Source organism: Mustela putorius, unplaced genomic scaffold (assembly GCF_011764305.1).
Source record: "Mustela putorius furo isolate JIRA1106 unplaced genomic scaffold, ASM1176430v1.1 tig00000788_pilon_pilon_pilon, whole genome shotgun sequence".
Classification (NCBI taxonomy): domain Eukaryota; kingdom Metazoa; phylum Chordata; class Mammalia; order Carnivora; family Mustelidae; genus Mustela; species Mustela putorius.
This window is the reverse complement of record NW_025421481.1, coordinates 3,969,840-3,985,807: the sequence shown is the minus strand read 5'-3', so window position 1 is coordinate 3,985,807 and position 15,968 is coordinate 3,969,840. Positions and strand designations below refer to the sequence as shown.

Below are 15,968 nucleotides of genomic sequence, written 5' to 3'. Positions count from 1 at the left end.
GTATATTCAACTTCTTTAGTAGATGTAAGGCTGTTCAGATTATTTTTTTAGGAGTGATTTTTGATGGTTTGTTTCTTTTATGGAATTATGTCATAAGTTTTTTATCCTTGAGGCTTTTTGACTTTGCTATCTATGTATTCTGTGTTTATACTGGCCATTTAAAAACTATACTGCCAGCTTCTTAGAATTTTCTAAGGTTTGACTTGGAAAACTAGAATTACAGTAAAGCAAAGCATAAACCAGGATGGTTAAGATATCCCCATGAAAATGTAGAAGTAATTCTACTTGATTGCCACATGGCCACATATTATAATACAAGTGAAAAAATGGAGATTGATGTTAGAATATACTTAAATATAAAAAAATTTCACAACTCCACTTTGCAGATTACAATGTAAACTTTTAATAAGATTACTAAAAATTTAAGTATTTTGCTTTTATACAGATAACCAAAAGCATTAATATTTAAGATAAGGATATTACTGATACAGTATTTTTATTTATATAACTAAACTTCTTTTCTTTCTTATATTTCCTGGGAGAATCCTTCAACCCCTCTGCATTTCAGTTCATTCATTTGTAAAAATGAGGCAATTAGACTAGACATTTGCTAAGGTTTCTTCTAGATTTAAAAATATTATTCCAATACTTAGAATTTACTAAAAAAAAATTTGTAAAGTTAACTACGAAGTGCTTAATTCTTAAGTATTTTAATCTACTCATATCAATTTGAACATAAGTATACACTGATGACTAATAAATGATTTGTAGATATTATAAAATGATTTTTTCTCAAGTTTATTTACTTGTAAGCTGCCAATCTAAAGTAATACTATCTTGGGAAGAGAGAAAATGGAGTCACAAAATCTTTACACCTCATGTTCCAAAGGAAGATAAGTGTCTCTTGTTTAAGATTTCTATTGAGAATCCAAATCAGAGTGGCACTCACTTTAGTGTCAGTGCTTTTGTTATTCATCTTCCTAAGGAGAAAGGTAAAAGCAAAAGTTTTTGAAAAGATACTTTGGCACCATTGCAAGAGCAATGTTACAAAGTAACAATGTTACAAATTAACATAGTCCTGTACAAAATTGTGAGAATTTAAGTTTTTCATGGATCCTGGAAATTAAGCTTGTTTTTGTGAAGAACTTGATCAGAACAAAACAGTTTCACTGAATGTTATGTTGTCTGGGCACTCTTTAAGAGCACACGGACATAATTTATTCTCTAACAGGAGCCATGCTCTGGTTCAGATATAAAACCTTCACAGAAAAACTCTACAGGGTATGTGTAAAAGGAAACATTTAAAAATTGTATTGTAATTACAACAGACTATAAAAATACAGATTTAGTCATTGTTTATCCTTTGCTCATTCTTGGAAGATTTAAAAAAAACTAAAATTTGTAATGAAAATTTCTGGAAATCTTGTGTGGCTTACCATCCAATTTTCTTTATATCCAAGACAAAAATTATAGATTTTAAATAAAGGTAAGTTCAGGTCAACATGTTCCTTTGAAGCAGCTCTGTCTGTAGTGGAAGCTTCTGGTAGTGCCCTACAATGCACCCCCCTCCCCGTCCCACCTAGGATGTTAGCCACAGCTGTAGTGGATTTCTATATTCAATCTCAGACTCACCTTTTGGTGATAGCAACTCACCTCCAATGAATGTCCCATTTCTCCACTTTCTGACAAAGTGTCCTTTCCAGGGCCATGGAGCCACCAAGGTACATAGGCAATTATATCCCAGAAATGTAGAGGAGTAAAGCCCTCAATCAATGGGTCCAGGGTTAGTGGACAGATGATCTGGCCTCTAGTCAGTCCTTCTGGTGGACAATCCTGGGAAAAACCTGTTCATTTTTGTTTTGTTTGTACTTTATTTTTTATTTGTTTTATAAGATAAAAACTATTTTGTTTAATATAAAAGAATACATGTTGATTGTAGAAAGTGTTTGAGAATAGATTTCCTAAAACATCCTTCTCAGAAAAAAAAAAAAATTCATCAAAGATATAGAAGATCTGAACTAATTTTTTATGCACCTGTTCATTTCTAAGGAGATGGTAGTCTTGGAATCAATTCCCAAGCACTCACAGTAGAAATCTTTGTAATATATCCTTGTATCATATTTTCTTCCCTGTGTCATTTTTCCTGATCTCTCATTCCTGCCTCCTGGGATTAATTCACAAATAAACTTCTTGTGCCTGAGTGTGTGTCTTGAGATCTGTTTTTAGGAGGAATACAACATAGGACTTTGGTATGATAGTGGAAAGGAGATCCTTAGGATAGGTTTCCAGAACTTGGTCCCCTCTCCTATTGTAAGAATCAACAGGATGATGGAAATCTCTGGTGTACATTACAACTCATAAGAATCTCACCTATGATGGAATGGGACAAGAAGCCATGAGTTATCCACTAGCTCTGTCACTAGAATGGTTTGGGGGCAAAGAATTGTGGAATTGACTAGTATTTGTTAATTGTCTGGGGAACCTAGAAAAAAAGAAGTAAAAGACTCAAATCTACCAACTGTCTTCTAAGGCACACTGAAAGCCAAAAGGCCACTTCTGCAGTCTTTAAAGAGACCTTTTATCTCCTTAGCTGTAGGAGAGCTGTGGTGAAACTCAGGCCCAGAGTTTAAGGATGGCAGACCTGCAAAGGAGAATGATATGTGCAGCCTCTTCAAGTCTGCTTTGTTAAAGTCACAGTCCTGATACTGAAGGAGAGGGACGGACTTGAGATGAAAAAATCTGGGTGGATGTGCTTGAACAGCTTGAACATCATGCCAGCCAAAGCAGTCTTTTCTCCTTTACTTGAGGAGAGCAGCCTTGCCTTACCTGGAGGCCATTCAGTGTTCACTTGAAATGGATGCCTTCCATGTACAATAACCCCCTACCACCTCGGGATTTAATTAACTTCCCCATTGCCTTGAGAATAATGTCAAGTTTCAGCTGAGAGAGAAAACATAGTCCTTGATCTGGGAAGAAAGAGCCTATTTACTGAAAGAATTTTAGGAACTGGCTAACAAGCACTGGAAGAAATCTGGAGAACATGTGTGGGAAGAGATCCTGAACGTGTCGCACCGGAGTGAGCAGAATATAAGGCTGGATAGAGGAGAGTTTATTGACATGAGAGCACTCTCTCATGACTCCAGAGCAACACCCTGGCAATGGAGCTGGTGCTAATAGGCTGTTGGGATAACTTCATGAAATTTGGTCAGGATGGTCTACAGTAAGTGAAATGGAGATGCTGAAATTGCCCGTAAAGTACTGAGGAACAGCTCAGTGGCTGAGGGGTGGGAATGTTAGAATGGATTTATTTCTTGTGTTGAGAGAGACAACCCACTACTTTCCCAGAAGGAGCTAGAGAATTCTCTTTACTAAGGAAATAAAGAATATCACTAATGAAGCTGGCACCAACATCTCTGAGAAAAGTCAGGGTAGCTACATTCTGTAGACCAGAATTCACAGGAGGGGATATGATGCCACAGAATTGGACACTTTAGTATTAACTGAGATGGTAGGATTCCATAATGGCAGGAAGCAGGTGGTGATATTCAACCATCAGTGGCAAAGTAGCAACAGGCCGAAGCGGCAATCTAGATTCCCTGGTAAGCAGGGATCTGTGTTGGTGACTAATATACCATGGTGTACCTCATGCTCAAGGTAGAAGGTAGTAGACTAGAGTGTAGCTTTAATTGTAAAATCCCAAAAAAAGCATGGACGGGTGAGAAGGCTGATGTCAGCTGCTACAAAGGAGAAGTGTTTTCCTTTAATTATTATCTCATTATGTCCATCCATCGAAAAGGAGGCCAAAGCCCTTTAAAAATGCCACCTTGGGGCACGTGGGCAATTGGTTGGGTAGCTGACTCTTATTTCGGCTCAGGTCACAATCTTGGGGTTGTGGGATCAAGCCCCATGTCAGGCTCTGTACTCTGTGTAGAGTCTTTGCTTCTCCGTCTCCCTCTGCTCCTTGCTGCCTGCCCCCTCCCCAGTCTCTCTCATAAGTAAGTAAATAAAATTTAAAAAAAAAAAAGAAAAATGCTGACTTTTCCACTACAAGTACATATAAAAAGAAATTTCCTTACTCTTTCTCTAAAGAACCACAAGTTATTTGTCAAAGTAACTGTACAATGGATAAAGGGGAATACTTAAATCTTTTAAATGTTGGATAGAGGACCAAATTGACTTGATATCAAGTATCTGTCACCATCTTCCCTCAGTTAGAGTGACGTTATGGACACCAGGTAACAAATAAAGTCTGGGCTCCAGTCCATCTTATAGTACTTTCAGTTGGATGAGGTAGGTCCCTGTGGCTATTTCCCTGGTTTCTGAGTACATACTTGGGATATTCTTAACAGCTTCATATCAATTCCCTGACCTATGAAATAAAATCCATTATGGTAGGGAGGATCAAGTAGAAATCCCTAAAACTATACCAGCCACCCAGCCAAGATAGTAAACCAGAAAAAATATTGCATTCTGAGTGGAAGAGCAGAGATTAGTACCATCTTCAAACACTTAAAGGATGCAAGGATGATGCCTTATGCATTCACATGTATCACCCTGCTGAATCACAAGGACCACAGTAGAAGACAAAGGACTATCATAAACTTAACCAAGTGATCATGCTGATCATGACTCCTATGCCACATATGATACCTCTCCTGGAACTTATGAACACAGCCTCTGGCATGGTATATGACTGTTAACCTGGAAAACTTTTTTTCAATCATTAAGAACATTGAAAGTGTTTATATATACGTAGGAAGGATATCAATGTATTCTCACCTACTGCCATAGGGTTATGTAAATTCTCCTACTCTCTCACTAGGTAGTCTGCAGGAATTTTGTTCATCTGATATTCCACAAAACCTCATGCTGGTAACCTGTATTGGTAAATTAGGCTAAAGATTTAGTGAAGAGGAAATGGAAAGGACCCTTGGTGCCCTATAAGATAGAAGATACAAGACACAGGCTAGAAGATAGAAGATTCAGATCCTTGCAGATTTTAGGGGTCCAATGGTCCAAAGGATGCTGGGATATCCCCTCCAGGGTAAAGGACAAATTACTCAGCCATCAGAAAGGATGGATACCTACCATTTGCACTGACATGGATGGGACTGGAGGGTACTATGCTAAGAGAAGTAAGTCAAGCAGAGAAAGACCAATTATCATATGGTTTCACTCATAGGTGGAACATAAGGAATAGCGCAGAGGACCATAAGGGAAGGGAAGGAAAACTGAATTGGAAGAAATCAGAGAGGGAGACAAACCATGAGAGACTCTAGACTCCAGGAAACTGAGGGTTAAAGAAGGGAGGAGGGAGTGGGGACGGGGGTAACTGGATGATAGGTATTAAGGAGGGCATGGGCTGTGATGAGCACTGGGTGTTATACACAACTAATGAATCACTGAACACTACATTAAAAACTAATGATGTACTATATGTTGACTAACTGAACATAGACCAAAAAAAAAAAAAAAGGACAAGTTACTGAACTTGCACCCTCTACCATTAATTAATAAAGAGGTATAGCATGTTGGTGGCTTTGGCTTTTGAAAGTCGAATACTGCTCTCACCCATCTGTGGGGAGACTTGGAAGGCTGCTAGTTTCAAATAGAGTCCAGAGCAGAGAGGGCTGTGCTCCAGGTTCAGGCTGTGACATAAGCTGCCCTGCTGCTCAGCTGATTACATGACAGATTATCCACTGATACTACAGATACCTGAGGTAGGACACTGTGTAGCACCTCTGGCAAGTTTTAATAGCACAGATCTTAAGTTCAGAGCAAAGTCATGCCTTCTCATTATTTGAAAAGCAACTCCTGGCATGCCTGTGGTATTCATCAGAAATTAAAAATCTGATGTCAAGTGATTAACTGGAGCTGCCAATCATGCAATCAGTACTATCAGATTCACCAAATCGTAAGGTCAGATAGTAGATAGTCACAGTAGTAATCTATTGTTCGATGGAAATGATGCATTTGGAACCAAGCCTGAGTTAGTCCAGAGGGCATGTGTAAATTGCATGGACAGGTAGCCTAGAGTCCCCCTACCATTTACCTCTCTTGCACAAATGCATCTCCTTTAACCTATTGCTAAGATCTCATGGGAAATTCCCTATGATCAGATGTATCAGTTATTTATTGCTAGAGTAATGCCATAAAATAATAAAAAAATCTTTATGAGAATCAACAATTAACATTTATCATTCATACATCTAAGGGCAGCTGGGAATAGGCTAGACATATGCTCTAGTCTTGGCTGGGATTGCTCACATTTTACGCTTGGCTGCAGGGTGACTGGAACAACTTAGCTCTGCTCCACATATCTTTCACTTTTCATCAGACTATCCCAGTCATATTCTTATGTCAGTGGCAGAGGTACAAGAGAAAGCAAGACCAAGCATCCAAGTATTTTTCAAGCCTCTGCTTGGATCATATTTGCGGACATTCTATTGGTCCAAAGCAAAACCACATGGCTAAGTTCAGAGTCAAAAGGTGAGGCAGAATGCTCCACCCAGAGTAGGAAGGCAATAAAAAATTATATGGGAAAAGGCATGGAGAGAGGGAGAGGTGAGGAACTGAAGCACTTTTTAAAAATATTAACATGCCAGGTGACAGAGAAGGAAAAAGTAGGCCTTGTTCATGGAGGGACCAGCTTGCTCTGTGGGTGTGAGCCAACAATGGCTGGCTTCTACACTATTGTCTCTCTCAGAGGAAGTGATAGAGATCAGTAGTGAGGGAAAAATCTTCCTGACGGACAGAGCTTCAAACAGTACACTTGGTCATCTGTGCTGACAAAGACGTGGCTTCAGTTAAGAATAAAAAACTGTTTTTGATTATGGAAAAATGTGCAGATTTTTGCATCATGGAATGTCAGTAAGAGAACTTTCACATGAGAAAGTAGAGATCAGGCACACAGGATGATTCCAATAGATTTCAGTCCATCTTTTCCGTAACCACTCCAGGCTTGCACAACAAACCTATGAATAGAGTATTCATGGTGACAGAATTGGAGGCTAGGCATGGGATGGGCCCAACAGCTCGGGTTTTTTCTCATTTAGGATGATCTAGTTACTACTACTATTGAAAAGTGATCTGTCACAAGCAAAGACCAATCATTTGGTACTATCCCTTTTCTGAAATCAACTAGCTACTTGGTAACAAGTTGTGTGCATTAATTTCCTTCCACCCCAGAGGAGGAAGTAATTCAGTCCATAGTAATCAATTTGTACTCTTAATATAGGCTTGCCCTTCTTTCCAGCAGTACCTCTGCCATCATATCTAAGATAGCAATCTTAGAATCTAGAATGCCTATTACCAACACAGTATCCTGCATTACGTTGCATTAGACCAAGGATCTATTTTATAGCAAATGAACATGAACGATTAGATCAATGAACCTACACATAGAGTATTATCCAGAAGCAGTTAATCTAGGATAACTATGGCCAGATTAGGCATCAGCTCAGGTATAACATCCTGTAGGATTAAGGTACTATTTTCCAGGACATGATACATGCAGTATACCAATGAACAGTATATGATGCCATGTCCCCAAAGGCAAGGTGCAGGAACCAAGAGGATAGAAATAGGATTGGCTTTTCTTACCACCATTCCCAGTGAGCTACTTGTAAAATGTGTTTCCCATTCCTACTACCTTAAGCTTTGTTGGATTGGAGGTCCTGTATCCTGACAGGGTAAAGAGAAGCAGCTGGCACACTTCCACCAGGAGGCACTGTAAGGATTCCACAAAACTGAAGCTACAGCTGCCACCTGGTCCTGTTGGGCTGCTCATGTCTATGGGACAACAGGCAAGAAAGGGGAATTAATATGTTGGTTAACAAGAAAAGCTAGGAATGTGACTACAAAATGAAACAGTGAGGCTATGCTGGAACTCGGGTGATTCACTGGGGGCATGTCTTGGTGCTTCCAAGGCTGGTGAGAACAGCAAACAAACAACTATGATAATCATAGACTTAAAAAGGGCAAAGTAATCAAGACCCTAGATCCCTGAAGGGATGAAGATCTGGTTCACTCTAGCAGTCAACCCAACTATACCAGTTGAATTTCTGGCAGAGAGCAAAGAAAACCTCAAATGGGGGGTGGAGGAGGGAGATAATGAATATATTTTGGCCTTGGGTTCAGTAATAACAGGAACTATAGCTTGTCTAATCTTTCTCGGTAGTCTTTTTATAGAATGTGGCTGAGCACCACCTTGAAGACTCGATGATGGAGTGGATTTAACATGGGACTCAAGCAGTTCTGCACAGGCAAGAACTACTGAGCAACACCTCTTTGGCCCAACATCACATCCTCTTACCACTTCTGCTATCAGCCACAACTGCACTTCACAGTTCTGAGCTCAGACTTGTTCCTTTTTTTGCTAGTGAAATTCCACCACAAGTGTGAGCCATACATCTTTCTCTTTTCTGTTCCAAGTCCTTTTTTTTTTTTTTTAAATATTTTATTTGTTTATTTGACAGCTAGAGAGAGAGCACAAGTAAGCAGAGTGACAGGGAGATGGGGAGAGAGAGAAGCAGGCTCTCTGTTGAGAGCCTGATGTGGGGCTCGATCCCAGGACCCTGGAATCATGACCCGAGCCGAAGGAAGCCGCTTAACCAACTGAGCCACCCGGGCGCCCCTCCAAGTCCTTTTTTTAATGTTGGGAAAGCCCACCTTCCCACACAAAAGTACAGCCCTGAAGTGTGGGGTTAGTCAATGCTCCTGGAGACAGCTTTCAACTAATGGGGGATGGAAACTGGTTAATAATTATCCTATCTATATTAGGTGGGCATTTATGGGAGGCATTTTGAAAGCTCCTCAGGTCTTAGAGCCCAAAATGGCAACTTTAATCATACACTTTTGTAAAGGTATTCTTCCTCTTGCTCTTTCTGTTCTCTTACTTCTGCATCCTGTAATTACTTCACAAATGACATACTTAAACCCAAGGCCCTTTCTTAGGGTCTGCTTTCAGGTGGGCTAAACCATTAATCAAATGCATATGTATCTTTTCATGTAAGTACTTTAGAAATTTTCTGCACTGTGTAGTAGAGGTGAGGTGAGGAGAGCATTTTTAATTTTTTTTTTTCCTGTTTAGGCAATAAAAGAGTTGATCACATGATGCTTACTCACTCTGAAACACATTGAAACTACCTTTAATTCAATTTCTACCTGATAATATTCTAAGAATATCTGACACTTTAATAGTATAGGAACTAACGGACAAGTGAAGAAAAGCTCTACATGCTAATAAATATGACCAATAAATTCCAAATTCATACTTTCTATGACATATAAGGTTCAAGTTGTCACAGAAAATTTAAATCTGGTATTAGTCTCTGTCAAAAACTTCCTTAGCCATTCTTACAATACAAACGCACATAATACTTTTCATGTTAAAACAGTCACAGAAGTTGAATAACTTAGTCAAATTCACCTTTTTTGTAGTCAATTTTTAAAATTTTAATGTATTTTATTTTTATTAATTGCAACTTTTATTTTATTTTATTTTTATTCTACATTTTTTTAAAATTTTTTATTTTTTATAAACACATATTTTTATCCCCAGGGGTACAGGTCTGTGAATCACCAGGTTTACACATTTCACAGCAACACCGAATCTATTTTTGATTGGCAACTCACACTGGGTTCATTTTCAATGCTCACCGCATCCCCGAAATAGCCCATCTTAGCATTCCTAGCACTAATAGGACTTTATTTAAGTTATTCTATTTTTTAGTCACAGCCCTGTGTTTTGGTAACAAGACATAATGCCAGGTTATAAATTCTTTCTTTATTTATTTAAACATAGAGGAAGTTTGGTGGTGGATATATGGTCATTTGATGTTTTTATGACTAAAAGTTCAAGGTCAGGTTCTCTTTCTTATAGAATTTAAATGTATACCTACACATGTATATGTAACTGTTATCAAAATTAAGCTTAGTCACTAAAAGAAGATTCACTGTCTGAACTTTCTTCTGTAATTTTTTCACCTTCACCATCAGGCACTGGAGCATCTGGCCTTCTGAAAGAGAAGGGAACAATTTTTGAAGGTTTTACCAGTTGAAAAATGAGTTTGCTACCTGTAAATTTGGTTCATTGCTGCTAGAATATTGCTGCTAATAAATCTGCCAAGTCTGTGTCCTTAACCGAGAGAGTCCCCTGCTCTCCACAGCATGCTTCTCTTTGGCTTCTCCAGCACTGTTTTCTCTTGCCAGTCCTTACAAAACATGCTACTTCAGCACTTTCTGCTTCTCATTTCCAGGGAGACCCAATTACAGATAGAAATGCGATGTGGAGAGGCAGGCATGCCCAGTGCTACATCTCTGTGGCCTCTAAGAGTACAGGAGGTACAGACAAAGGAAAGCTAGAAATGGGAAGAAAAGAAAATCTTCATGTTCCAGGAAAGCTGCAGAAAGGAATTTAAAAATGGAAGAGAGTGAAAAGAATGGCTATTAAGAAACACAAACAATATGGAAATTTTGCAGGGTAGAAGAGAGCCTGGTAAAAGAAGTTTCTTAGTGTTTGTTGAATATTTTCACTTATACTTTATCTTCATCGAATGAATATAAAAAGTATGAGTTGGCAAAAATGTCTCAAAGGTTCCCTAGGCACAACAAGGGGATATGAGAATGATTAAACTCCAACTTTGCAGGGATAGATTATAATAAATCAAATGAAATTTTAATGGTGTTATCAAAATAGTCAACTAGATAGGCTCTATAGTGTTTGTTAGTAAATCATCTAATCAATATGGTAATACTATCATTAAGCAAGTAAAGTATACTTCTGGGGAAATTAAGAGGGAAAGGAAAAATGATATAGCTGTTCTATCTTAATAACTGAAAACTACCAGACTCTGATTTTTACTCAAGAATTAGGAAGGGGAGGTGAACCATGAGAGACTATGGACTCTGAAAAACAATCTGAGGGTTTTAAAGGGGCGGGGGGTGGGAGGTTGGGGGAACCAGGTGGTGGGTATTATAGAGGGCACGGACTGCATGGAGCACTGGGTGTGGTGCAAAAACAATGAATACCGTTACGCTGAAAAGAAATTTTTAAAAAAATGTAATTAAAAAAAAAAAGAATTAGGACACCAACCAATAAAACTCTTCTTTGCCACAAATATAATTACTATTACTCAAAATAAAAAATGTACAATCTACCATATTTATATTAGTTATTAAAAATTATGGCTGATTTTTGGCTTATGTTTTTTAATATTATACCTGTCAAGCTACAAAACAGAAATGCTGGCATTCCTCCCAGCAATGGATCAAACATAAACCCATTCGCTTTGCTGTACAATTTGAGATTATGACTTAGAGGGAGTCACATGTACTCAATACAGTAAACTTTAAAGCTGGAAACAGCATGTCTAAGTTTTGACTGATATTCCATCTGCCTAAAATACTAACACAAGACCACAGTCTTCAATGCTTTCCATAGAAACAAGAAATCTAGGAGTAGTGGGCATGAATACCAGACATATTTTCCAAATAAATTTCTCTTTGCTATACAGGTGATTTCTGTGTTTACTTTGCTAAAAAGGAAAAAAATTACCAGAGGTAACTATTTAAGTACTACATCAAATTATATCTATGGCAGCTCAAACAAATAAAACAATGTATATAATGTCTCCAAAATAAATGATACTTAAGGCCAAAAGCAGCTTAAGCCTAGGAGGAGCTGAAATAATACACTTAATTTATGTGTGTAGCCATTTTTTAATACATGTGATCATCACAGCTAAAGAGTATAGTGGTTAAGAACACAGATTCTGTAGTCAGACTGCTTGGATTCAATCCCAGTCTTGTTACATATTTGCGCAGCTTTGGGGAAGCTAGGTGACCACTCTGGATCCAACTAATTGACTGGATTGTTATAATGATTAAAGTGAATTATTATATATAAAGTGTATCAAATAATATTTGGCACATAGTAATATATTAAATAAATGCTATCTTGTATCATCATCATCATCACCATCATGATTATCATCATCACATACCCACCATTTTGCCAGGAACTGTGTTACATGCTGGAGATACAAAAATGAATGAAAAATCTTCCTGCCCTGAAGAAGCTGATATTTTAGGGGGATATTTCAGAGGGAGACAGAAAAGCAAATTACTATTATATAGTGTGATATACATGAATACAGATGTAGCAACTATGCTTATGTGAAAAGAAAAAAGTAACTCGCTTTATGAGGTTTGGTCAAAAAAGATTCCAGAGAAGTGGAGATATTTGTGAAGGGTATTAGGATATGAGTAGGAGTTCCCCAGAAACAGAAAAGATGGGAATAAGTGGGGATGAGAGGGTTCTGAATAAAGAAAAAAAAAGAGAATTCATGTTGCATTTGGGAACTTTAAGTCATTTGGGAGCCACAATATAAGGTAATTTTTTGTTAAAATTCGGTGACATTAGACCATTTGGCAGGAGCAATAGGTATGAGAATTTCCTTCCTTTTTAAGGATGAATAATATTCCTTTGTATGCACATACTACATTTTGTTTATCCATTCACCTCTGGGTGGGCATTTGGGTTGCTTCCACCTCTGGCCTACTATGAATAATGCTACTTGAACCGGGTATACAAGTACATGCTTGAGTCCCTGCTTTCATTTCTTTTGGGTATATACCCAGAAGTGGAATTGCTCTACCATATAATAATTCTATGCTTAATTTCTTGAGGAACTGCAATACTGTTTTCCATAGTAGCTGTATTATTTTACATTCCCACCAACAGGGCACGAGGGCTCCATTTTCTTTGTATCTTTGCCAATACTTGTTATTGTTTGTCTTCATTCATTTAAAAATAAATTTTAGGCTACTTTGATTTGGAATTGCTAGAAAGACAAAAGAAAAAGCACATACTTGTTCTCTTTGGATATAGAAAAGAGAAAAATTTCAAGATATCAGAATCAAAGAGGTAATGTATATGAAAATATTTTATAAGTTAAAAAGCTTTATAGAAAAGTTCATAATAAAGCTTAAAACAATACCATCATTTCCAGACTGGATAATCATATACAGGGGGACAAAATTTTGGCTTTTTATGTTATGATCAGAATGCTCTTGCTTGATCCTGTATATATGGACCTGTTTTTCATGCAAAGAAGTTTTTTAAAAAGATTTTTTTTCCATTTATTTGAGAGAGAGAGTGCGAGCAAGAGAGCATGAGAAATGGGTGGGGTCAGAGGGAGAGGTAGAAGCAGACTCCCTGTTGATCAGGGAGCCCCAACATGGGGCTCAATCCCAGGAACCTGTAATCATGACCTGAGATAGAGTTGTTTAAGCAACTGAGCCACCCAGATGACCTCATGCAAAAAAGTTTTAAAGATATGTCTGAAAAAGTTGCTATCTTAAAGTCCTGGGCTAAAGTTTAGTTTCTCAAAATTCAATGGATTCATTATTAAAATGTGAATATGAGGACTTTGTAACAGTTTCTCAGTGTCCTAAATATATGAGTATCACTAAAAAAGAGTTAATCAGCAAAATGTAGAAACACATATAAAGTCAGAGTACAAGGTGCTTGGGTGGCTCAGTCATTAAGGGTTTGCTTTCAGCTCAGGTCATGATCCCAGGGTCCTGGGATGAAGCCCCACATCAGGCTCGCTGCTCAGCAAGAAGCCTACTTCTCCCCAACCCTCTCCCCCTGCTTGTGTCCCTCTCTTGCTGTGTCTCTGTCAAATAAATAAAATCTTTAAAAAATAAATTTAAAAAGTCAGAGTACATTCACAATGTATTATGTACATTTTTTAAAAATCTCAATCTTTAGTGGTTACACAATAAAAACCACTATTTTGGTATCTACATTTTAATAATCATACTTATATAATTTGTGGCACCAAGATTATCCACAAAAGTCTTGTTGAGCAGGGAGCCTGATGCGAGGCTAGATCCCAGAACCCGGGATCATGACCTGAGCCTAAGGCAGCGGCTTAACCAAATGAGCCACACAGGTGCTCCATAGAAAAGTCTTAATAAAAGCAAAATTTTTAAAACCTTAACTTTAAACTCATTTCTTAGTCTAAGTATCTTTTAAAATAAGTATTTCAACTCACTTATTAAAGTTACTAAGGCTGACTTTAACAAAAAATGAGCCAAAATTCAGAAAGGAAAGGAGAAGGAAGAACTAAATATATACCAATCATTACACAGATGCTGTGTGCTTGTTCTTTTTGATACTCACCTTTCTCCCATTTATGTAAATCAAATAAGGATGTCAACCACAATTCCTGCTGCCCCCATTCTTTCCCTGTACCCTTCCTTGTTTCAGTCACATAATCTGGGATTGGCCAGTCAGTAAGCATTTCTTCCCCTGGGAAGAGAGACTGATTCAAGGGAGGGCACATGACCCAATCAGGGCTAATCAGAATGATTCCCTAGAAATGAGCTATGATATTCCACACTTGATGTTATTCAATTAGCAAATCTAACAATATTAAAGCCTTCATAAGTGCTAATTCCTTGGCTTCAAGGAGCAAGATCAATTACATGGGAGAGAGGTGAATTATTATGCCAAGGAGTAAAGTTGGAATGAGGTGCTAGGAAAGTGAGAACACCAACCAGCCAGACAACAAGCACAGATGACAATAAACTCCTAGATCCTGTCCTACTTAGACTTCTTAGCTATGTGAATCAGTAACTTCCCTTTCTGAGCTAGTTTGAGTTGGTTTCTGTGATTCTGAACATGAAAAGAGTCCTAAGCTACAAATATCATTGGTTTGTTTTCATTAAAGAGATATTTGTATTTGTGTTTAAAACCGCAGTCACTTTAGAAAAGGACATAAAAAACATATATAAACATACTTTGGAAAAACATTTATTTATGTAGTTTAAAAATATTTTTCATTTTCTTTAATTTAATGGTTTTAACATTAAATTTAAGGCACATTAAGTGACAAAAGCATTGTTAGTAAAAATATTGCTGAGTACATTATGGGGAGAGAGTACAGTAGTTATCATCACTTGAAAAGTTACACATTTTCAATATTGACTACAGCGCACATAAATTTATAATGTCACACGATCCTGTTGTCAATTGTCAGAACACTGATCCTGTTCTGTCATAGCTCTAAGCAAGGGCAACACGTGGTCTTACAAGAAAGAGCAAAACACTAAATTCCTGAGCCAAGACTGTACTGACTATAAAAAAAAAAAGACTCCTGGGGTGGTTATAAAATGACAATTTAGACTTTGATACTATAGTAACTAGTAAGACTTATTTCAGCATTACATTTATTCAAACTAACGCACTTTGGTCTTTTCCCTTCTGAATGCCCATCAACACAGGTATATCCTGTCCTTTGTTGTGTTACACAGCAAACAATGTCATACCTAATACTATATATTAGAAGGAAAGAAAGAAAGAAAGATTGATTGATCTCTCAGAAAATACTGGTTTTTGCTATTTATCTTGGGGTCCTTTACTTCCCAGCTGCTCCCTTATCTTTTGCTCACTAGTCATTGGAAGACCACAATGCTTTTTAATACCATCTCTTTAATATTTCTATTATTTCTCTCTCTTGTGATCAAAGTCTCCAGCTCTGGACCAATAATTTGATATATATTTTTTCTGTCCTGTGCTTAGCCAGTCTGCCAGCCAGTGGTTGAGAAGTGGCAAGTCCCATTCAATAGGACTCCACCTCAGTAAAAATTAAAAAATGGAAGCAGAAAAACTATCTTTGGAATCGTTCAGTTAGTAAATTGAAGTCTATCTTATCCCCAACCAGCCAAAGCCCAAACTTTAATCCATTATGCTGTTGAATAGCAGGAGGTAGACAAAGATGACTGGCAGATAAGGAATTCCTTTAGAGGGTGGGACATCCCTTCAATATAATTAACAGAAAGTTTTCTTGGTTTCTAGTATCCTTTTGGTTACCACTAATAAACCCCATCTTATGAAAATGATAAGTAGGCTGAGGTGGTTACTTTTATTTCTGGCAACCATAACTGTGATCATTCCA

General features: G+C 37.6%; 1 protein-coding gene across 4 annotated transcripts in view; it reads right to left on the bottom strand.

The window, feature by feature from the left end:
• WASHC3 (WASH complex subunit 3) overlaps window positions 1-15,968 on the bottom strand; it is a 122,622-nt gene that overhangs the window by 61,399 nt on the left and 45,255 nt on the right. For 2 of the 4 annotated variants that reach the window (XM_004742984.3, XM_004742983.3), the window contains exon 7: window positions 9,773-10,019. The exons of the other annotated variants lie outside the window; for them this stretch is intronic. In XM_004742984.3, the coding sequence (XP_004743041.1) occupies window positions 9,935-10,019 (85 nt within the window). In that variant the 3' untranslated portion in view covers window positions 9,773-9,934. Of the gene's footprint in view, window positions 1-9,772; window positions 10,020-15,968 lie in introns of those variants that run through there. 4 annotated transcript variants of the gene reach the window in all.